This window comes from Peromyscus eremicus, chromosome 2 (assembly GCF_949786415.1).
Source record: "Peromyscus eremicus chromosome 2, PerEre_H2_v1, whole genome shotgun sequence".
Classification (NCBI taxonomy): Eukaryota; Metazoa; Chordata; class Mammalia; order Rodentia; family Cricetidae; genus Peromyscus; species Peromyscus eremicus.
Window position 1 is genome coordinate 97,643,460 of NC_081417.1, and position 22,209 is coordinate 97,665,668.

Below are 22,209 nucleotides of genomic sequence, written 5' to 3' on the forward strand. Positions count from 1 at the left end.
CTGAAAATCAGACATCTTTTTAACTTTTGTTGTTAAAAAAAACTTAAGGTTTTGTTGTTGTTGTTTGTTTATTTTTTAACCCAAGGTCAAGACCTCAAGCACCCTAGCAGGCAAGTGCTTTCTACCAATAATTATACCCAAAGTCCTAAGTGATTAAGTGATCTTAACCTCAGCTCAGTTTAACTATGGATGTTCTTCACATGTGTACATAATGCCCTGTGAGACACACAGGTGGCTCCACCTTGGCCTCTGAGCTTGAACTCATTGGTCCTAGCAGTTTTGAAAAAAAAAAAAAATCTCCTTTCAACAGAACCAGAAACAACTCAAGTTTGAGTTCAAATCTATGGGTAGTTCAGGAACTGTAGTGGGCTTGAAACAAGCAGATAGGACTTTATATTTCAAAATGAAAGCAAAAATGGCTACTTTATGGACAAAAGCCTTTTTAATCCTTTGAAAAGGACAGAAAAGTAAATTACACAACAGAAATGTCTTCCTTCATTTTGAGAGAAAACATACGTGTGCATTTTTTTCTTGCATTATTTCAAATTCTTCCTACTTGTATTTCTTCCTCTAGTCTGACTATCTTCATAGTTATAGCATTATCTTTATAGTTCCATGCCAAAGACTTTTTAAAAATTCCATTGCAATTGTGTAACTTCCCTGCTAAAATACCTGTAAGTGATTTCCTATTGTCTCTATAATAGAGTCCCAGAAATTTCACAGATACATGTGGGTCCTCCTGTGTCTCAGACTCCATTCCTGGATCACTGGCCATACTAGAACTTGTAGGTACTTGGCCACATGGCAATTCCTTGCCGTAGTGACCACACTATATTGGAATCTATTGTCACCTCTGCCTGGAACAGGCATCCTGCTGGCTCACTGTTTCTTCTTGGGCTAACCCACCCTTCAAACTTAGATCAAAACATATTTCTTTCAGGCATCGACACCTCCACCAAGAACCTGGTCCTTTTGAGATTATATGCTTGGTCAGGGATGGGTCCACTGACCCCTACTATATCATAAGTGCTTTAAGAACCAAACCTTTTGCCTTGTCCAAGGTGCCTACCACAGGTGGGTACCTATTAAGTATACTTATTGTAAATATGACTGCTATTTTAGAAATTTAAGTATTTGATAGAAAGCCAAAATGTAAAGCTCATTATAAAGGCTTCATGTTTCATTATACTAAAAATGCCATTTAATTATTTAAACTATTAGAAATATGAACTCTTAATCAGGTGTCGTAATGCTGAAGCCATGACCTGGAAATTAATTGTGGCCAAAGATGCAACATCTATGAAACGGTTACTGATTTTTTTCCATTTAGCTCAGAAGATCAAACAACTAATATGAAAATTCTTATATCACTGTGATTTTTATATTCCTATCTCAGTTTCATAATTTCATTAATGATAACAACCAAGATCATGAGTTTTTAAACAAAGCAACAACAAACCTCCTGTTACAATAAACTAGATTCAGTAGGATAAGGGTCATCTAACTACAAATTAGAAGTAGTAAGATTACCATTATAAATAGAGTAATAAATAAAACTATCAAACCTCTACTCTCTAGGAGGCTTAAAAGTAATAGGTACCCAGTATACAATACTGACTACTAATTGAATATTCTTTCTTAATTGAACTATTAGATGTATCATGTATCCTACACAGAAATATGTATGCATATAGAACATCTGGCATGTATTTTCTTGTTAATTTTACTTCCAAGTAAGTAACTATCTATGGATAGAAGATACCATCTATGGACAGAATGTCTATATTCTTAGTTCTTATGGAAAAAAAAAACCCTAAACTCATCAATATACTTGTAATTCCATCTTTCTCTAGCAGAATATACAAAACTGGGGCCTTTTTTGGGGTTCAAGTTAAGATAAATATATACCCCATTTTTGAAAGCTCTTGTGATTAAAATTCTATAATATTAAATATTTTCTCATAAACTGGCAAGAAAAAATATTTTGTTCATTAGCAACCCTCCCTGTTGGGTGGAGAGGATATGGTCACCATAGCAATGATGATAAACTTCCTCTCCACCCTTAAGTGTTTGCTGTGTGGACAAGAGGAAGGCCTTTCCTCTCAGCTTGAAACTCCTCACCACTGTGCGCGACTCCAGGTATTCCGGGATGGTGGTGCTGGGGGAAAGTGCTCAATCTTGGGGAAGAATCCTGTGGAGATGTAGAGCTAAATAGTGGCTTCTCGGGTTTCTTCATTGTAGTTGGAGAAGACATATCTGCAAAGAAAAAGGGGACAAGTTCAAGCTGCCTGGCCTTCTCAAGCAATGAGGTTCATGTCAGCATAACCGCTTGTTTCCCAATACTCTAGAATTCTTTTGCTCTCACCCATTTAGAAAAAAAATCTACATACAAGGTCAAAGACCCAGCCATGCCAGAGCTGTTAAACATCTTTTAGAAACTTGCTCTGAGGAAGCTAACCCAAGGCATCATTAAAGAAACCCAGAACTGAAAATCCTCAGGCTGCAGACTTGAAGGTCTTCTGTAGCCCAGTACTGACTGACTTCTTTGATTTCCATGATTCAGGACTATCTTTTGACCTAATGACCACATTGTGGAAAAAACTAGGGCATGACAGGTGCTAGTATACGAAAATAATCCCTGACTTAACATCTTTTACGGAAAACTTACTTTCTTGTTTAGCAAAAAAACAAAACAAACAAACAAAAACAAAAACAAAATTCCTTAACCTGCTCATTCTACAAATATTTATCAGGTTCCTCTATTTTCCTAATAAATATGGATATTAATATAAATAAAAAGTAATTCCTGACAGGGACATTTGCTGTTAGCAAAGAGGAAACGGCTGTCACCAGTGGAGAGGAAGTGCATGGGCTAAGAGCAGAGACACTGTGGCATTTGCTCTTATGTTCCCAGCCTTTGTAGGCAGAGTGCTGCTCTCCTCTGGCTGACCAGGTTTAGGAAGGAAGCCCCCATGTAGTGCCATTTTAAAAATGTACATGGGGATAAGAGGTGAACAAAAAAAGTATTCCAAAGTAGTGGGACAGCAGAAAATGCTTAAGTAGTTCAAGTGATCTATGAAGATGGGAGGTAGGCACCTGGAAGGACACACGGATGCAAATCTGGGTTTGAAGTACTCGTGTTAATGGGGGGCAACATATAACCAGAGACAGTTTAGATGGAGCATACCCTCCAGAAATTAAGTCAAGGGTAGAATATCTACAGTGGACTCACGATGGAGGCCCACTTAAAAAGACACATGATTCATGATTAATATATTCATTTCACAAGTATGTGTTAGAGGCCTAATTTATGCCTGAAATGACCCAGTGTCTGGGGATACAACTGAGAACTGGATTTACTCTCTGCTTTTATAAGCTAAACATCTAGTGAGGGGATATAAAGAAGTAAAAAGGAATTATAAAATACTGTAAACCAAACCATGAAAGAAGTGTTCACGGTTTTATCCATCTACTCCATAAATACTAAACATTACCAAAATATAGACGGTGCAAGACGGAAATAAAAGTGGGACAAACTAATGCAACGGATAAGTGAACAGAATCGAAGCAGGTGAATTAATGATGGTTGTGAAAGGTCATCATCTCGAGTCACTATGGGATTGCATTGTATCACGCAACATGTCTGACCAGAATATCCAGCAGGCACCTCTGATTGGTTAGGAAGATGACTCAGATTTAACATCTCAAGTAATGCTCATTTTTATGGAGGCTTATAAATTTATATTAAAATGCTCTAACAATAACACAACCTATAAAATTTGTATTTTATCATCAAAAATTTTAACTGTGTGCACAGTAGACAGAATAATAATGGATTTCTTATACCCAGCAGCCAACTTCAGCCATTATCCACTCAGAATCTCACTCACATTTCCGTTCCCTGCATTACTTTTGAAGCAAATTTACTGCCATATAATTTCACCTCTAATTTTTCTGTATGCATATTTAGAAGAAAAGAACTCTATCTGTTAAAAGAAAACCACTAAAACTTTAGTACGACATTAAAAAATATGACCTGCATTTTTATTCACAATGTTCTGAAATAAGAAAAGGCTTCCAAGTGTTATTAATGGGAGAGACTAGTGGCCATTTTTTTCACCATTTGAAAAATCACCTGAGTTCTGGTAAAGGCATCCAATAAAATTGAGTATGTGTTTTGAGCATGCTGGCACTTAAGGAAGAGACATGCTCCTGGAGGCAGTGGACAGCAGAAGGCAGAAAGCACACTTCTGACAAATGGGTGGCCACTGATCTATTAGACTTCAGTTTTTTTATACAGTTGTCAAAGAGAGAAAAAGAAAAGAAAGTTGTTCATGAAGGCTACCACAAAGGAGTGAGGGGCAGAATTTAAATGCAAGGTTAAAAAAAAAAAAAGGAAATAGAAGCTCATTTCAGCTTAAGTTTATCTTTAAAATATCCAAGACAATACTGAGCTTCACCCAAGAACTACCTGACATTGAGAGGAATGATTCAGTATTGGGTTTTGCCTACTGAAAGCTGAACTGAGACATACAAATTGTTAGAAGAGAAGGAGCCTCCTTTTCGCTCCTTATGATAGATAATACAATGTTTCCATTTCAAAGCGTTTTAAACTTTTTAAAAAACCTGACTTTTGCCGGGCAGTAATGGCACACGCCTTTAAACCCAGCACTTGGGAGGCAGAGGCAGGCGGATCTCTGAGTTCGAGGCCAGCCTGGTCTACAGAATGAGTTTCAGGGCAGCCAGGACTGTTACACAGAGAAACTCTGTCTCAAAAAACAAACAAAACAAAAGATTGACTTTTTTAATGTGCGTGAGCATTTTGCCTGCATGTATGTATGTATCACATGTATTCTAGTGGACTGTCAGGGTCAGGGGATGGCACGGGATCCCTGAGACTGGAGTTACAGATAGCAGCAAGCACTATGTGAGTGGGGAAATGAATCAGGGTCCTCTGCAGGAGCAACGAGTAAGCTTAACAGCTGAGCCATCGCTCCAGTCCCATTTCAAATTTTTAATGAGCGGTGGTTTAAAAAGGAGAGTAACTGGCTGGACAGCGGTGGTGCACGTCTTTAATCCCAGCACTCGGGAGGCAGAGCCAGGTGGATCCAGGCCAGCCTGGTCTACAGAGCGAGATCCAGGACAGGCACCAAAACTACACAGAGAAACCCTGTCTCCATAAACCAAAAAATAAAAATAAAAAATAAAATAAAAAGACAGTAACTTATTAGTGACTCTTACATTTACTTCTGTCTACAAGTAAATTTAAAACAACAAAAAAAATCAAAGAACTGGAGCTATGTAAATTGGGTTTTCCAAATCTTCCTACAATGGGTGGTAAAGTGCCACACAAGCCATGGAAAAGGTGACATTCACAGCACACTCGGAAGCAGAGCAGAGTCATGCTGGCTGCATCACTTCCAAAGAACAAGAGCCTAAAAAACTACAACCATCAGAATGCTCACCAAACACAGCCAAACTCGCAGGAGTTGCTTTTCATGAAGGAACAAGTCAAACATCGTTCGTATAAAAGCTTAAGATTATGAGTGATCTTGCCATTTTTCACTGACATAATTTAAACTTTTTCTTAGACAAAATAATGCCCTTAGCTTTTGTGAGTAGTTGCCAGATGTCTACTTTGAGGCGGGAGTGGGGTGTGTGTGTGATCTTTTAGACCCGTGTCTAATGATAGCAGTCTTTTCATATGAGGAACACGGGATTTCGGTGGAGACACAGCAGGAAGAGAGTGGTAAGGGCTGCCCACGAGGTAACAAAAACTACAAGCTATCTCCTGTTTAACCACAAAATAGCTCAATAAAAACAAGAGTGAGAAACTGCACCTGACACTTTCTTGACTTTAGAAAGAACAGGAGGGTATTAGAATGGAGCTTCATTTCTTCATCTTCCCATTAAGTGAAATTAATTCTGGGCCCATTAATCAATAAAGAAATACTGCTGTGTGGCATGGGAAGGGCACTATGCTGAGCACTCAGAGTCACAAAAGTGAATTCCTCTCAAAGGAAAACAAAACTCTGTGGGCTGAGGGGAAATAAAAAGGCAATTATGCGGGGAAATCAGGGCTGAGTTTCTAGACATTACATTTTAACCCCGAATCTAACTTGTATTGTTTTGGTTTTAATTTTATTTTGAAAGTCTGTAGTCTAATAGACTTCCAACCTAAGAATGACATCATTTCTATTTTTAATGCACTCATACACCATATGAAAATGTTTGGGGACTGAAAATATGAAAGAGATGGCTTTGAGTGGCCTTTTTGTCAAGAAAAACAAATGCTGAGCATTTTGCAACCTACTGCTCCTCAAGAGTGAAGAATAATACATAAAAAGATTAAATTGAAAATTAGTTGAATGACAAAGCTGGGCAATGTATAAATATATAATAAGTTGAATGATAATACATACATAATAAAGGGTAAGTTGAATAATGCATAAGATAAAGCCACTGAAGAGAAAGAAAGACAGTAAGACAAGAAGTAGCTGGTAGTTCTTCTGGAAGAAGAGGGCAGGAATAGCTCATGACTGGTGAGAAAGAAGCAAAAGTCAGGAAGTCCTTAACATCAGTACAAGATGTAAGTCTTCTTTATGAAGAAGTCATTCATAAATGAAATTACTTCACATTGGAAAACTCTCCCAAAGGATGACCGTCTGTAGTTGGAAGTTTCTATCTTTTTCCAGTTTATATATATTTTTTCATTTATTTAATTGGCTTGTATAGAAAGGGTCTTGTTATGTAGTCCAGACTGGTCTTGAACTCAGAATCCTTCTGGCTCAGCCCCACGAGTGTTGGGATTACACACACACACACACACACACACACACACACACACACACACAAGTATGTTTGCCACCAGACCTTTGCATTTGTCTCTATCTGAATCAAGAATTTTAACAGTGTATTTGAGGCGCCAAGAGAATGTACTTCTATCCTTCTGCCTCCTAGTGTGTGGTGTTTTCCCCACTTATTAGATTGGGCTTCCCTAATCTTTTATTGTAGTTACACAGTGCTTGTCCAGTTGAACATACTTAGGCAAACCATAATTCCACAGGGGAAACTTTTGTGGTCTACAGCCTGCAATATGTCTCAGTAGGCACAGGCACCTGTCCCAAGCTTGGTGATCTGAATTTGAGTCCTAGAACTCAGAGTTGGAAAAAACTGGTTTTCCTCTGATCACCACATGCAGGCCAAAGTTTGCACACATACACACAAGTTTGTGCATATACACACAACACAATAAATGAATGAATAAATAAATGTAAGAAATTTTGAGATCTATATTTCATTAGTAATCTTAAACCTTGTTACTTGATGACTTATTCATTTTTTATCTCTTCCACCATATATGTGTGTGTGTGTGTGTATATATATATATATGTGTGTGTATATGTATATATAGAAAATGATATAGAGGATGGAAGGTCATACTACTTAGGAATGAAATGAATGTACAAAAAAAATATAGGAATTAAAGAAAAGATAGAAGAGGTAAAGTAGGCACCATGTCTAGGTAGCAGATTTTCAAATCTCTTATATGTGAAATAACCTCTGTGATGGGATGTTAACTAGTAGCACAGTGAGCAAAATTAAGCCATGATGGTTATCTTCAAATGCACATTCCAATAACCGTAATAAGAATATATTATGTGAGAAAATATCTATTTTCAATAAAAGGAAAAACCAAGGTTCATAATGGAAAATGATTTAACAACAACAAAAGAGTAATTGAATGGAAGCCAAAGAGAGACATCAAAGCCAACCACTGAGCACCCAATAAGTATGAGGGGGCTCGGCTGCACACAAAGTTCAAGGTGCTGAGCAAGACCCACTGGCCCTGTGCTGCTGTGCTCACAATCCAGCTAGAGGGGCAGATGTGAAAGAGAAAAATTCATTAAGTAATTATAACCATGGTAATATTAGATTGTCCCAAGGATTCTTCTTCATGACAAAAGACTAGGGAGGCCAAGTCTTCAAAAAGAAAGGTTCGTGTTAAAGGCACCACTCCTTGCTGTCCACACCTGTGCTGATTCATAATTGGGCAATTAGCTATGGCTGTAGAACTAATTATATAGTGAATTATAAAATAAAATATCTCCAAACCAAAAAAAAAAAGTTTGAGTAAGCTACCGATAAAAGTTCATGTGGCCTTAAGCCTATCTTTAAACAAGAGTGTTGCTAACCAAGTTATAATTTTTACTAGCTACACTGTGAATTTTTGGCACTGCAGCATGTACACATCCTAAGCCCTGATGTGTCATTCATTTCACAGCATCACTTCAAAGAGATAAAAGCTTAAGCAAATAAGGAGTCAGATCAACTCATCTCCCAACAAGGTAATTTCCGCTACAAAGGAGAGAGCCGCTGCGATGTGCAGCGTATGTACTCTGCTCCTCAGCAGCTTGCACAAACGGTGCTCCAGATGTATATCTGTTCAACTCAGCCCAAGGCAACAATTTTGATCGATTCTAATGTGATAAAATGCTGCAGGGAAAGTGTGCAGAAATGTGTTTACGTCAGCTCTTAATTAAACTGTTGTTCACGTCCAAAGAACCTTCGGAAACACTAATGAGACATGAGTTTTGGCAATTTCTTCATCAAAGCAAAGACCCCCTTCCTCAGTCTGTAGCAGTCTGTCATCTGAGTTGCTCCCGGGATAAATGTCACATGGCACTCCAATCACTTAGCCACCTGTTAGCAGAACTTCACTAAAGTCAACCAGTGAGCGAGGGCAGGCTTGAACAGCCACCTTTAACACCTGCCTGCTAGGGACACCTGCTCTTCTTGTACATATTTGGGAACAATATGCTGGCTTCTCCAATATGTTTAAGTACACTAGAGTTACCACCCCAATTTCTATAGCCTACGTAGAAAACAAACCATTTTCTTTTCTAAGAAAATTTCTATTTTTCTTCCCTATAACACATTGGATTTGTGACTGTTTCAAATTAATTATGCAAAAGCACACAAGAGACCCTAAATTTCTGGAAGCTGTTATTTTTAGCTTACCATGACACTAAATTATAACATAGTAATGGCTGTGCCAGTTCTATGGCTTAGGAAAATATATTTCTATGTAATTAACAAAGAAGTAACTGCATTGAAATGTTTTAAAAGTTTGATTATTTCACATATTCCTCAGCTGTCTTCCTTCCTTACCTGTCAGACTTGTAGACAAGTTTAAATGACCTTTATGCATACAAGTCAACATTGGCTATCTTCTCATTTGCTAGTATTGAATGCTAATGTATGCTTTATTTCTGTGCTTAAAAAAGCTATAATCCTGGTTTAAATTATCTTCTTTGTTTTTACATTACTAAGCTGTTGAACACTGTAAGATATCTCCCCCGTCCCCAACACACACACACACACACACACACACACACACACACACACACAATTTTTTTTTTTCCAGAAGAAAATCAAGGTACAGTGCAAAAACAGCTGGGAAACTTCTGTGAACTTTGACCCTCTGGTATGCTGCAGACCAGAGAAACAAATCTCCTATGTGAGAATATTTAACTCAAAGGCAGCGCACTGACTGGAGTTTGACTAGATTATATTATAGTAACAGCTTACTAAGTTGTTAGTCCCGCAGAGTTCTCTACTTTTCTTTTTATTTTGGACTTCTGTAGATTTTAGATTTTTACATTAAATTTTTTTTTTTTACAGGTTTACACAAACTGTAGGGGACACTGAAAAATCTCTTCAGAGACCAAACTCAGTTTTGGATGAAGGCAAAGGTGGTCAGCACATCCATTATTTCATTGAAACTGTCAAGTAATGTACAACACTAAAAGTGAAAGATGAGCTATAAGCTAAAATGGGGCACTTCTGCTTTCCATTAAAATGTTGAGTGGAAGCTGAGAGACAGTATAAAAAAGATGAACTATGTGCATAAAATAATAATGTTATTTAGAAGAGATGAGATAATAAACGAGGGGCTTCCAAATCAAGTGTGTGGGACGATCTCTGGAGCTGGAATCTGGTGTTTTTACTTCAGGCCACAAATCCACAGTCAACTCTGAGACAAGGAAATGGCTTGGGCTCCGTGCCCAGAGGAAAGGTGAAGGCAGAGAACATGGTTTGCCAACTAAATGCTGAGAGAGACCACAGTCTCTCCTCCTGTGATTCTGCCTTGGGGAAGATAAAGTTGAGGAGAGAAAGGTTTACCTGTTATTTACAGTGCTATAAATGTTTTATAAAAGCTTGCAGTCAGCAAAGCTAGGTTGAAATAGGCTGATTATTATTTCAGATTCCAGTCTGGAGCTCAGATGTATTTACCACAATTGGATTCCCTGTGCAGACGGACAGATCTTTTCTTTCACAGGGTTTAACTATTGATCAAATACTGCTAGCAGAAAGCTTGCCCTGGAGGATGAAGTAAGGAGAGAGGAAGAAGACAAGGAAGAAAATGTAGGAGAGGGAAATGAAGGATTGGGAGAGGGTCAGGGGAAAGAGAGCACACTGTCTTTACTTAAGAGCTCTGCACAATCCCATGTGCTTTTCCGGTTTCTCCATTTCTTTCAGAGTAAAATGGAGCCAGCCAAGCTCATGGGGAGAAAAGATGTGTTGTAATCCCTGATAGATCAAATGACACACACACAAGAGTAAGAGAGGTGTGGGGGGGAGAGTCAAGACCCTAGAGAAACTGTTTCATAAATACATTTTATAGGACATACTTCAAATTTGCTTACAGAGCCCTGGGCTGCATCTTCAGGATTTCTCCCGTGACGGGGAAGATAAGCTAGCTATGCCCTGGCAGTATAAACAGAAACTGACCAAGACCTTGCTGGATTCTCTGTCAGTATTTGCCAAAAAGGCCTAGGAATGGACATAAAACTAAATCCAGTATTTCATAGTAAAATGTATATTTTACAATAAAATGCATCTATTCTTTATTGAGCTTCTACTTGGTGATTTGCTATGAGGCTACAGTTTGTTAAGGCCCCAAAAGTGAAAAGAAACAGAGACGAATGAGCCCAAAAGAGCTAAGAGGATTTGCATACGGTAGTGTTCAGATAATAAGAACTCAAAAAAAATCACCTACAAATTTATCAGCAAACAGGAACTCAAAAATTTGATATCAACTGGGTATAGTGGTGCATTCAGTGAATCCTATCACTTAGGAGGCAGACTTAGAAGGATTAGGGGTTCAAGGTCATTTTAGAGACCCCCCCTTCCCCCTCCAAAAAAGGGTAAAGAAAAGCAACAAATTATATATGTGTGTGTGTGTGTGTGTGTGTGTGTGTGTGTGTGTGTAGCCAAAGAGCAGCATGGTCACAGATCTCTTCAGTGGAAAGTGAATGAGAGGGTAAGCTGCCACTGTACTACAAATGAAAAACAAAACTTACAAAATCATCTCATAGAGGCCCAACAGCGCAAAAGTATGACTCAAGTTGAAACATGTAGAAAATGCAGTTAAAACTACCTAGAAACTCAACTCACATGGGTCAGTCAAACAGTAATAAGAGTCAGTCTAGGTTTTACCTCTGTGAAATAATCAGAGACAATTATTTTTCCTATTTGTGTTTTATAGTTTGCCTTCCCAAATTTCCTATAAAAAGCTATTACTGTTACCAAAAGTACTAGAAATACTTTATATAAATATGTTAGGAAAAAGTTCTGGAAAAATATTTTATCAAAATATTAGAAATACATTTGCAGCTCCAAAGACTGTTATTAATTCCCAATATTGAGTTGATGACAATGGATCTTGTTGTGTGTCCAACATCACATATGAAAAGGAAATACCTTGTTTTGCAAAGCTGTAAGATTGAATGCTAAACAGAACACTAGTCACTAAGTTCAAGAGAAAACATTGTCTCTGAAATCACAGTAAAGAGAACATGTGACTAGGATTCTAAGGACTCTTGTAGATGTAAGATTTCACAACTGTGTGGTAAATGCGGGTAAGGACTTCCTACACACTCAAGTTAACAAAATACTCTGGAAGCAATAACAAGGCATATGGACATAATCCCACTAGAGTAGTTGGATGATGATGTCAGATGATTCAAAGACTCTGTCGTGCTCAGAAAGCATCCCTGTATCTACGCACGTGTGTGTCTCTCTACCTCACATCCTAGAATTAACTGGAAAAACGGCAGGCTTCAAAGAGAGTAAGACGTCAACTTATTTTTTTTTTATTATTATTTTTAACGAAATCAGTTTTTCTTAAGGGGAAAAGCATGGCAATGTATGGTCTAAATAAAGGAATTCTGCTCTAAGTATTAAGCTATTCAGTCCTAATCACACTGGAGTACAGTGCTTACTGTATTCTTCAGCAACTTGAAACGGTTTGTGATAGTTGAAGACTCTTGTATATTTTAACCCAGGCACAGTGGAGGAGCATGTCACTACAAGCCTGTACTTCAACACATCTCCATAAAAAAGAGTATTTAGGCTTACACCTATATCCAAAGCAAAGCTAAAGCTGAAATTGCTTTGAAACTCACAAATACCTCCCTGAGAAAGCTTAAAAACAAGTTTTTGAATAATAAAGAACAGGCCTACAAGAATGAATACTGGATAAATTAAATTTCTTTTTTAAAACACTTCAAACTGCTTTTGTCCATTGGCAATTATAAAGGACCTTGAGTAATGTCAGTAAACCTAATTTGAAAGGGGGGAAAAAAACCCACCAAACAAGTACACAGGACATGAAGCACATTCTCTTCCCTTTTTAAACATCAGCATAGGTAAACAAAGGGCTGTGATTCAGTAGTCTCTGGGGAAAGATCTAGCTATGGGGTCTTGTTAGTGTTAAGCGTCCGAGAGCCATGGACTATAAAATAAAATCAATACTGTAACCTTAACTGTAAAAGTCAGAAAGATACTGGAAGTGTTCTAATTTAACAAGATTACAGATGACTTTTTGGAGGTGGACATTTGGGAAATAGCCACGCGTTTAGAAACATTTATGCTGCAAGACCCGCAAAGATCTTGTAGCTATAGACACTGCTGTCTTCCACACTGGTAAATTAGAGCAATTTAAGTGATGTGCTATGTTAGTAGATTTACAGGAAAGCCTCCAAGTCCTAGAAACGACCTGGACCTCACTTCAAATAAAATTTGAGAGAGAAAACTAATTGTTTGGGAACAATTATGATTTGATATGGCTTGGCAAGTAGAAAAAGAATTACAAAAATTTTAAAGTCATCGGTTCAGTACTCAATGCAAATGTGATCACTGCACATAAATTCTCTTTCTTATAGTGGAAAAGTAGTCAAAGCTAGCATAAATTGTAGTGTTTAAATCTATATTTTCCCCCCGATAAATGTAAATGAAGAAAAAAATGTTCTGTCAATGAAATTACTCGAATGGCATATTTATTATCCTAATGGTTTTAGAAATCATGTGAAATTGATCAGTAACAAAACCTCTATTTAGTAATGGACCAATTACATTTTCGAGATAATGTCAATGAAACAGAATATTGTCACAGGATAATGGTCTCCTATTGCTAGGCCCCCAGTCACTTAGAGAAAATAAATGTTGCCGTCTGGCTGACTCATTTGTTTTCAAAGTAGGAGACACTGATCCCATAACAAGGTTCTGTATAATAACTCAATCTCTATCAATCATTGGTTGTACCAGAATGGAGCAGGACAGGACATGTATTTGTGAGATTTTGGCATTCCTGAAGTATAAGGCAAAACATTCACTGCCTCCAAGCACATAAACAATCCAATTATTATGTTATTCAATGAGAGCATTTAAAGTAAACATTGAAAAGGTAACTTAAGAAATGGAAGACCTGTGGATTTTTCAAAAAGATCTACATTAATAAAAGCTTAAAAACTCAAAGACAGGCCAAATGTCCTTTTGGTGAAAGCTTGGAGCCAGAAGTTTGGGATTTCAGAGTCTGGGATATTGACACATACATAATGGAGCATCTTAGAGCGCAATGCAAGTCTAAACATGAATTCATTTATGCATGTACACCTTATACACATACCCTGAAGGCAGCTTTATACAATACTTTGAGTGTGTGTATGTGTTTAGACTGCAACCCAAAACATGAAGTCAGGTGTGGAATTTTCCACTATGACATCATGAAGCATTTCTAGAAGTGTTTCAGATTTTCAAATACGAGGCCACGGAAACTGACAAACTCTATGACTATAAGGGATATAAAATCCAAAACACTGAACACAAAGAAACCTTCATATTTAAGTTTTTTTTTGTTTGTTTCTTTGTTTTTGACATATGGGAGAAACTCCAACCATTAATTATCACTACGGCTCATCATCAATGTTTAGGTCGTAGGGTGGGATAGTTGTGTAAGCCTACAGAAGCTGAAGGACAATGTGCAGGAGATGGTTTTCTCCTTCTACTATCTGGGACCTGGGGACTGAAATCAGGCCTTTAGCTTGGTGGAAAGTGCCTTTACCTGGTGAGCCATCTCGCTGGACCAGAGGTGAGATTTTCAAAAGTGATTCAAAGCTATTGTAAGCTCAGCATCTGACAAGTAGTAAGTACTCAATAAATGACAGCCCCAAGTAAAAACAGAATCTTGCCGTTCTCGTTTATATACACTTTAAATTCACATAGTTTCTTTAATTGATGACCGAAGTAAAGGAAGAGGGTCTCTGGTAAAGGATAAACAGAGATTTGAAGGGTTAAATAAAAGGGCGGCAATGTTGGAATTTTTACTCAAAAAGAGAACTTTCAAGATATTATGGGGTCTTAACCTCGGAGTATATATTAGTTTATTACTAAGGAGCCATGTTTGTTAAACTGAAATGGTACTATGTATTTCAAAAACCTGTAGGAAACTCTTAGAAGTATGTATAACCAAATTGGTATGATTTACTTAAAATGTTTTTTAATTGCTGGGAGACAGAAAACGCAACACTGGCAGAGTATTTACAGTTTACACGGGGTCATGTTCCATGCAGATGAACTTCATCTTTCTCTTTATGTATGCTTCATAGCAGAAAAACTCTTAAAAATTGTACCCAGTCAGCTGCTTCACACCAGCTCTTCTCCACATTCACTCATGGAAACTGCTCATACTTGTAACATGTTTAGTCCAAAATATTTAATCCTAGCATTAATGAGTTGGTTTTATATACATGTATTTACATATTTTGCATTACAAAATTGTGTTTTGAGACTCTTACAGAACTCTAAAAAAATGCAAAAATTTATTTCCGTTCTTTTCTTTTTGCTCTTCAATGCCTAACAGGGTCTAAGATGAAGCTCTCCAGGAAAACCATTTGCCTGGGGACACTGGCCAGACCCCCTGCTCTCCGAAGAAGGCCTGTGAGCTGGAGGGAAACTGGCCCAGTTCATTTCTTTTGAATAATGTCTGGGTGTTCCGGTGCTCCGTGATCTGTCTAGAAAATCAAGTTCTCGCTGTGTGGGCTATCAATAGTCTAGTAACTCTGACTTTCCAAACTTCTCCAAAACGCGCTTGAACCGTAAATCAGTATATAAAAGGATTTAAAGCAAAAAGTTTGACTATGCCACGGTACGCTATGAGGCTTTCCAGGACTCGGTGCCTTCGGGGCTCCTACTTGCCAATTTTCATCTGTTTCATGGAGTTATCAAACAGAAAGCTGTTATTATTTGGGACTAATTATGTATTAGGTTTTCCTGAAAAATTGGTGTTTTTAAATCATGAAGTTTCCGGAGCACGAAACTGGGGCTCAGCTTTTCCATATTAACCAGTACGGGCCCTTGCAACTTGCACACCAGCTCGCCCCACCCAGCATGCCGTTCTCCATTCAAACACATGAAAGGCGGACAGATATCTGTTAATTAGCAGGCAACAAGAATTCTAACGAGAGCCTTCAGGAACAATTTACTGTTCTCCTTTCTGTTTTGAAGATCGTCATGTGATTTTTTCCCCCCCAACTTCAGCAGTGTAGCTGAAGGGAAAATAATCCACACATGGCAGGGTCTCTAAAACTGGCTTTCCGATACTCCGGGGGTAGAAGATGGGGGTGGAGGTGGGGGCTCAGCTACAGATCCTGACTTCTGACACTTTTTGTAAGAAGCTGAAAAAGGAAGATTCAGAACTGGGCTTATACATTAAATTCAAACCAGTTCCTATACACGTTTATCTCACCAAAGGATTTTTACCTGTGTTTTTATTTTTTCATGTTTTTTTAAAAAAAAAAAAAAAAAACGGTATTTGAGGATTTGCCATTTGATTCCTGTGATGCCAACTCGAAGAACAGAATTGGTGGTCAATGGGTCCCTAAAGGCTACTGGAAAGTCTCGCCTGCCAGGTCACTCCCTGCCTTCTCCAGGACTGCTTTTAACGTTAATGACTCTCAGAGAACAGCTACCCAGCCAAGCGTGAAAGCTGTGGGTTCACTCAGCTCCCACAGCTCACAGGAACCTTGAGATTCCAGCCTTCATCAAACAAGAGTTTGGGCTCTGGCACTTTCCCAATTTGGGGCTTAATGTTCCCTCTAGCTCCGCCCACTGTGGGGGAGGAGGCCTCTGAATCCACACACATAATAAGCTAATCCAATCGAGTCAGCAGTCTCTCCTGGAAAGTAACATCGCACAGCAGTATATTAGAATGTTAAATAAATGAATATTAAACATTCATTCATCAGAGGGGGAAAAAAAAGTTTAAATTGAGTTAAAACAGAACTTTCCAAACTTGGTTGACCACTCATATCTGGCGCATCTGTGAACATTCCTTGAACTCACATTAAGCAGTACTGCTCTTGAATCTGGTTCTCTCCCATGCTGCCTCACTCCATGAACCCCTACTTACTTCCTGATTGAGCTCAAGATAGAACACATGCGTCTTAGGCTCTAGCTCCCACTCTTGCTGCAGGCCCTTCGCTTGAGTTCATTTGTTGAAAGCAAACGCTATCTCCTTGGAGAGCTTTAGAGGCACAAACTGAAGGTTAGGGCCCGGGGGACTTCACTGAGGAAAATATTTGCAAAGGTAATGGCAGGCACTTACAGATAGACCCAAACTTCAGAAAGACTTGCTGGAGAGGCTTATTTATACAACAGAACTTTTGTGACATTGTGTGTATATGTGTGGTGCTGGGAATGGGAGCCAGGACCTGGTGCATGCTCAGCTAGCACTCTACCTACCACTGAGCTATGCTGTCTGCTGTTGAATATTTTTTTAAAAAATTAGTAATTGTATTTTCTAGAACTTGTTGAAATCAGAATATGATGTCTTAAGAGTTCTGTTTGGATTTTTAACTAATTCTGATTATGTATCGGTGTATAAGTAGTGTCAGTTTTTCTAAGAGTCCACCTTGTTGATTTTGTGTAAAGATTTATAGCTCATGGTACTTCAAAAATAAGTTAGCTACAAAGCATAAAGACAATCCCTTGTAGTTTGCTTTACTTATTTATTGTTGGTAAACACTTTTTTCATAAATAACAATTATTTTTTGTTTAGCAGATCCAAGGCTAGCAACTTTCTTAATCATATTTGTGTGACTAATTCCTACAAAAATTCCTGTCATATGATAGGAATTTGATAAATGTTAAATGTGCCAAATTATCTCAGTCCTAAATATATAGAAATTAATGAAATTTTACTGCACGAAAAGCCTGTTTAAGTTCATATTTTATCTAAGATTACAAGTTGCCATACCATTTATCAGACTGAGAAGCCATTAAATTTCCCACTCAGAAATTTTCAACAATGTATAAGTTATCGATCAGTCTGTTAAATTACTGGACATTAGAATACAACCAGATTTAGTCTCATGAAAGTACTGAAATAGAGAAAAAAAAAACCCACGATGTGCATAAATTTTCATCCTGTGTTAGAAGTTACATAGGATTGTTCTAGTCCTTTCAAGAGAAGTCAGCTAGGAATCAAGTTTCTCAGTAGACTCAGGGAGATATAATTAAATGTAGACAAGTTATCAGGAGACTCCTTTGTGGATAAATGTTGGAATCAAAGACATGCATACTTTATTAACTTAATCATTAAGATCTCCCAAAGAAATACTTAGGTCTGAGGCTGGCACTCGGGGGTAGAATGCTTGAACAGTAGGCATCAGTCCTAGGGTTGTATCCTCAACAGACTCCCCAAAAATAAGAAAAAAAGAAGAGAAAAATGAAGCAGTTGGAAGTTTCCGACCTAAGGGTTCATAGGAGAGACTAAACAAAGGGAATATTCTAGCTAGACCTTCGGAAAGGAATGCAGTAGTTACTCTCTGTTCCTCATGCTCACTATTACTTTCTTCTTCGTTCAGATCAATACTGACAAATCTAATTCCTATCACTGGGCATGAGAAGAAACGTAAACAAGTTATATACTCCTCTCTCAAACATTTAAATACTAAATTATTTTGAAAATAGTCTTGTCTACCTTTGCAAAGTTAAAATCTATAATTTTTATAATTGGAAAATGTGTTTTGACAAGAAAAAGCAATATACAACTATGTCTTTAATATGCAAAAATAAAAATGTTTTACTATAAATTATTAAAAACTACACACTCAGCACATGAAAGCTAGATTTGGTATGAACGTTTTGTATAGATACTTTTAAAAATAAAACAGGAATAATAACTTGGTCACATTACATCCTTTATTTCTGTCTTGGAATAAAAAAAACATTGTAACATCATATCTATAATTTTGTCACTTTTTATTCTTATATTTCAAAATTCAGCTTTGATAGGGCTGGCCAGAAGAGATTTTAATAGAGAATTAGAATCATAGATTAAGGCAGATATCCAGGGAATAATAATAAATTTTAGCATTTCTGCCAATTAAAAAGAGCAGCCGATGATGATCAACCAGTGAGTGTTACTGAGTACCACAATATGTGAAAAGTGACTATGAGATGCTAGCACCATCCTTCACTGTGAGCAGTGCTCACTCAGCAGTGCCTTAGACCATGCTCTCACAGCAGACAAGGATGCCTAAAGAATGTTAGGAAGATAGGCAAGAACAATTGTGGGGCATTCGATTTTGCAAATTTGAAAAATGGATTTCTGTCTAAGAACAAAAGCACCACGTTGGGCTCAGCGAGTTTGTGAAGGCAGTGCTGCCTGTCCTCAGGTTTTCCACCCTAGTTGAAGCCTCCTTCCCACAATGGCTCATTGTGCACACTACAGAATCCTCAGAGTCTTCACATTTCAAGTGACAGGTGTTTTTAAGCAACACATGAGAATGGAACGTTCCTCATCCTTCTTACTATAATTTGCTTTTACAGCCTTCTCTGATAGTTTTAGTCATCCTTACAATAGAAAATCATCAAGACAATGCCATGATTTCACAAAGAGAAAGAATGACAGTTTCCCTGCTACTTTTCAAAACTGTTTTATACTACGATGTGAGATGGGCTTTGCTGAATGGCTGGAAGGAAAATCAGTTCTTACCGAGTGACACTTTATAATAAAGAACACCTACACCTGAACCACACACTCATCCCTAAGTATTCAGTGCTGTCATTACCACCATCAGGGTCTGTCCCAGAATAATTTTCTGACAGAGAAAATACAGCTTTGTTTAGAACAAAGTGACAATGTCAGTAAAACAAGGAATAAAGCATGAAGATCTGTGAGTTTTACCCTTATCCACACTTCTACAGCTCTGTTATTTCTTGCCTCCACTAAGGAGACTGGGCGCCGATCAGTGATTCATTTACCTGATCAATATTTACTATGGCCCTACCGTGCATCAGTGTTGCCCTGGGTGCTAATGGCAGTCATGGCCAAAACAGTTGCCTCCATGGTATAGACATATCTAAACAATTCCTCCAACAGAGAAATCCAGAATTATATACTATGAATGCAATGAAGGAACAATGCTGGCTGCCAAGACACAAAAGCAGGAAAAACGAATTTAGACTGAAATTCCTCTGTGGATCATGGGCCATTAAGGGTATCAACAAATCTGCCAGATGAAGAGCTGGGAAAGAGCACTACTTCAGAAGGCATGGCTTCTAAGAAGTTCTTGGGCATCGCATTCCAAAATCCAAACAAAGTAGTAGGCCCAGATGCCAGGAGGAGTGAAAAGCAGAGTGTGAGCTATGGTCAAATGAGGGCCTGAGGATTTTCTCCTGAGAGCCCTGGGGATGAAGCAGCAGTTGAAACATTGCTTCCCGATAAACTGTGTCTACAGCCTGAGGAATGGGCTAGGAGTTTCAAAGCGGAAACTGTAGCTGACTTTCCAATCCTTCTGTAAAAAGACCGTCCCACACCTCCCACTTTCTTTCCCAGCAGCAGTACCAATCTCACAGCACAAATGGCCATTCTGACATTGCTTCGTCGCCTCAGTGCCTGGCCCTGATTTGGTTCATGCCATGTAACTGTCCCCTGTTCCCTGCATCATCTTTACTAGTTAAATTCTTAAATGTGGGGCTGGAGAGGTGGCTCAGAGGTTAAGAGCACTGGCTCAACTCCCAGCATCCACATGGGAGTTCATAACTGTCTGTAATTCCAGTTCCAGGGGATCTGATATCGCCATACAGACACACATGCATTAAATAAAGAAAGAAATATTTAAGCCAGGCGGTGGTGCACACCTTTAATCCCAGCACTTGGGAAGCAGAGGCAGTCAGATCTCTGTGAGTTCAAGGCCAGCCTGGTCTACAGAATGAGTTCCAGGACAGCCAGGTCTACAGAGTGAGATCCAGGACAGCCAGAGCTGCTATACAGAGAAACCCTGTCTTGAAAAAACAAACAAAAATTCTTAAATGTGGGGCTGGAGAGACAAGTCAGCAGTTAAGAGCACTTGCCCTCATATAGCAGCTCATATTATCTGTAATTCCTGTTCCAGAGGATCTGATGCCCTCTCTGGTCTCCACAAGCTCCAGGTACCCAGATGGCGCTCACACACACACACACATATACAGGATAAGCACTCATACACATAACAAAGATAAATAAATATTTTAAAAGGAAGTCTTTAAAAAAAATCAACATTCAAGGTAATCCAACTGCTAATCCAGTTCCCTATGAAGGCCTCATCCTTCTAGAAATCCTATGTCACTCAATATGAAATTCTGACAAGCAAGAAGGAAGTCCTGGCAAGGAGATGACATAGACTATGGGTGAGCTGTCTGATAAGATTTCTCAGCAAACAGCTGCCCAAGCCCACAGACCCACACCTAAGTCCTAGGCTGAAAACCATTAGTGAAGAACACACCTCTTCTATATTTAAAACATGGGGAATTTGATTTAAAAGAAACTTACAAATACATTTTATGGTGTTACTATACAAACTTATTTGCACACACATACAGATAAACAGACAAAAGTTGTAACCAGATGATTTGTCTATTCCCTCACCTTTAATGTCTCCTTACTGTGCACAAAGGCATGAATATGTGTTATAAAAAAAAACCCCAAGAAATCCAAGACATCTCAAGAATAAAGACAAGTCAGATCCCAGAAAGCTAAATCAGACTTCTGAAAAGTTACTCTTCTCCTCGCCTGTCCTACAACTGAGCCATAGTTCTACCTAGGAAGCAACTAGATTAACTTAGACACAGGCTCTTACATTCCACTTTCATCTGTTATTGGTGCTCTACCTACTTCTAGAAGGAACTACAGCTTCCTTTAAGTGAGAATTCTCAGTAACTGAGATGGCTTCCCCCTGCACGCTCACAGAGAGATCATCGGGAGCTCACTGAGTCTGAACATGCCATTCTGCTGCAATTCTACCATCCATCCAATGGAGATGGACCCAAGTCAGCTGTATACATAATCATGGGCTCTGAAAGACCATTTTGTCTGAAAGTATGGTATAATAAAACAGGATTTTTGTAATTCTGATAACATTCGACCACTTTCATAAAATTATCTTAAAAATGAATTTATGGAAATTATTTCAAGTAGAGTCCATATTAGCACCTTAGGAAATGGTGGCAAAGTCCAACATGAAATAAAGCAATGTTATATACTCTGATGCCCCTTGAAGGCATCTTCTTACCCACCTTGATCTCTTTCATGCCATGTTCGACTTCCAGCAGCTGGTGAATTTGGAGAGGGATAAAAGTCTCCTGTAGGACTTGGCTCCATATTTTCATCTATGGATATAGTTTTGGGTCTTTTGCTGTTAAAATATAATAATAATGGCATTAATAGTCTTTCTAGAAAGATGTGTAGCATTCACCAAAAATTGACTTGATTAAAAAAAAAAAATGACTTCCATAAATCCAAGTTAAAGTGATAGTTTGAAAGAATGGTGAGTATTCAAGACATCCACAGGAAGAGTGAACATTCCTAGTACTATATACTTC

General features: G+C 38.2%; 1 protein-coding gene across 1 annotated transcript in view; it reads right to left on the reverse strand.

The window, feature by feature from the left end:
* Positions 1–22,209, reverse strand: part of Nfib (nuclear factor I B) — a 222,975-nt gene that overhangs the window by 38,774 nt on the left and 161,992 nt on the right. Inside the window, exons 6-7 of the mRNA XM_059254483.1 lie at positions 21,904–22,022; positions 2,122–2,256 (exon numbers count right to left, since the gene is read on the reverse strand). Of these exons, the coding sequence (XP_059110466.1) occupies positions 2,122–2,256; positions 21,904–22,022 (254 nt within the window). The remainder of the gene's footprint in view (positions 1–2,121; positions 2,257–21,903; positions 22,023–22,209) is intronic.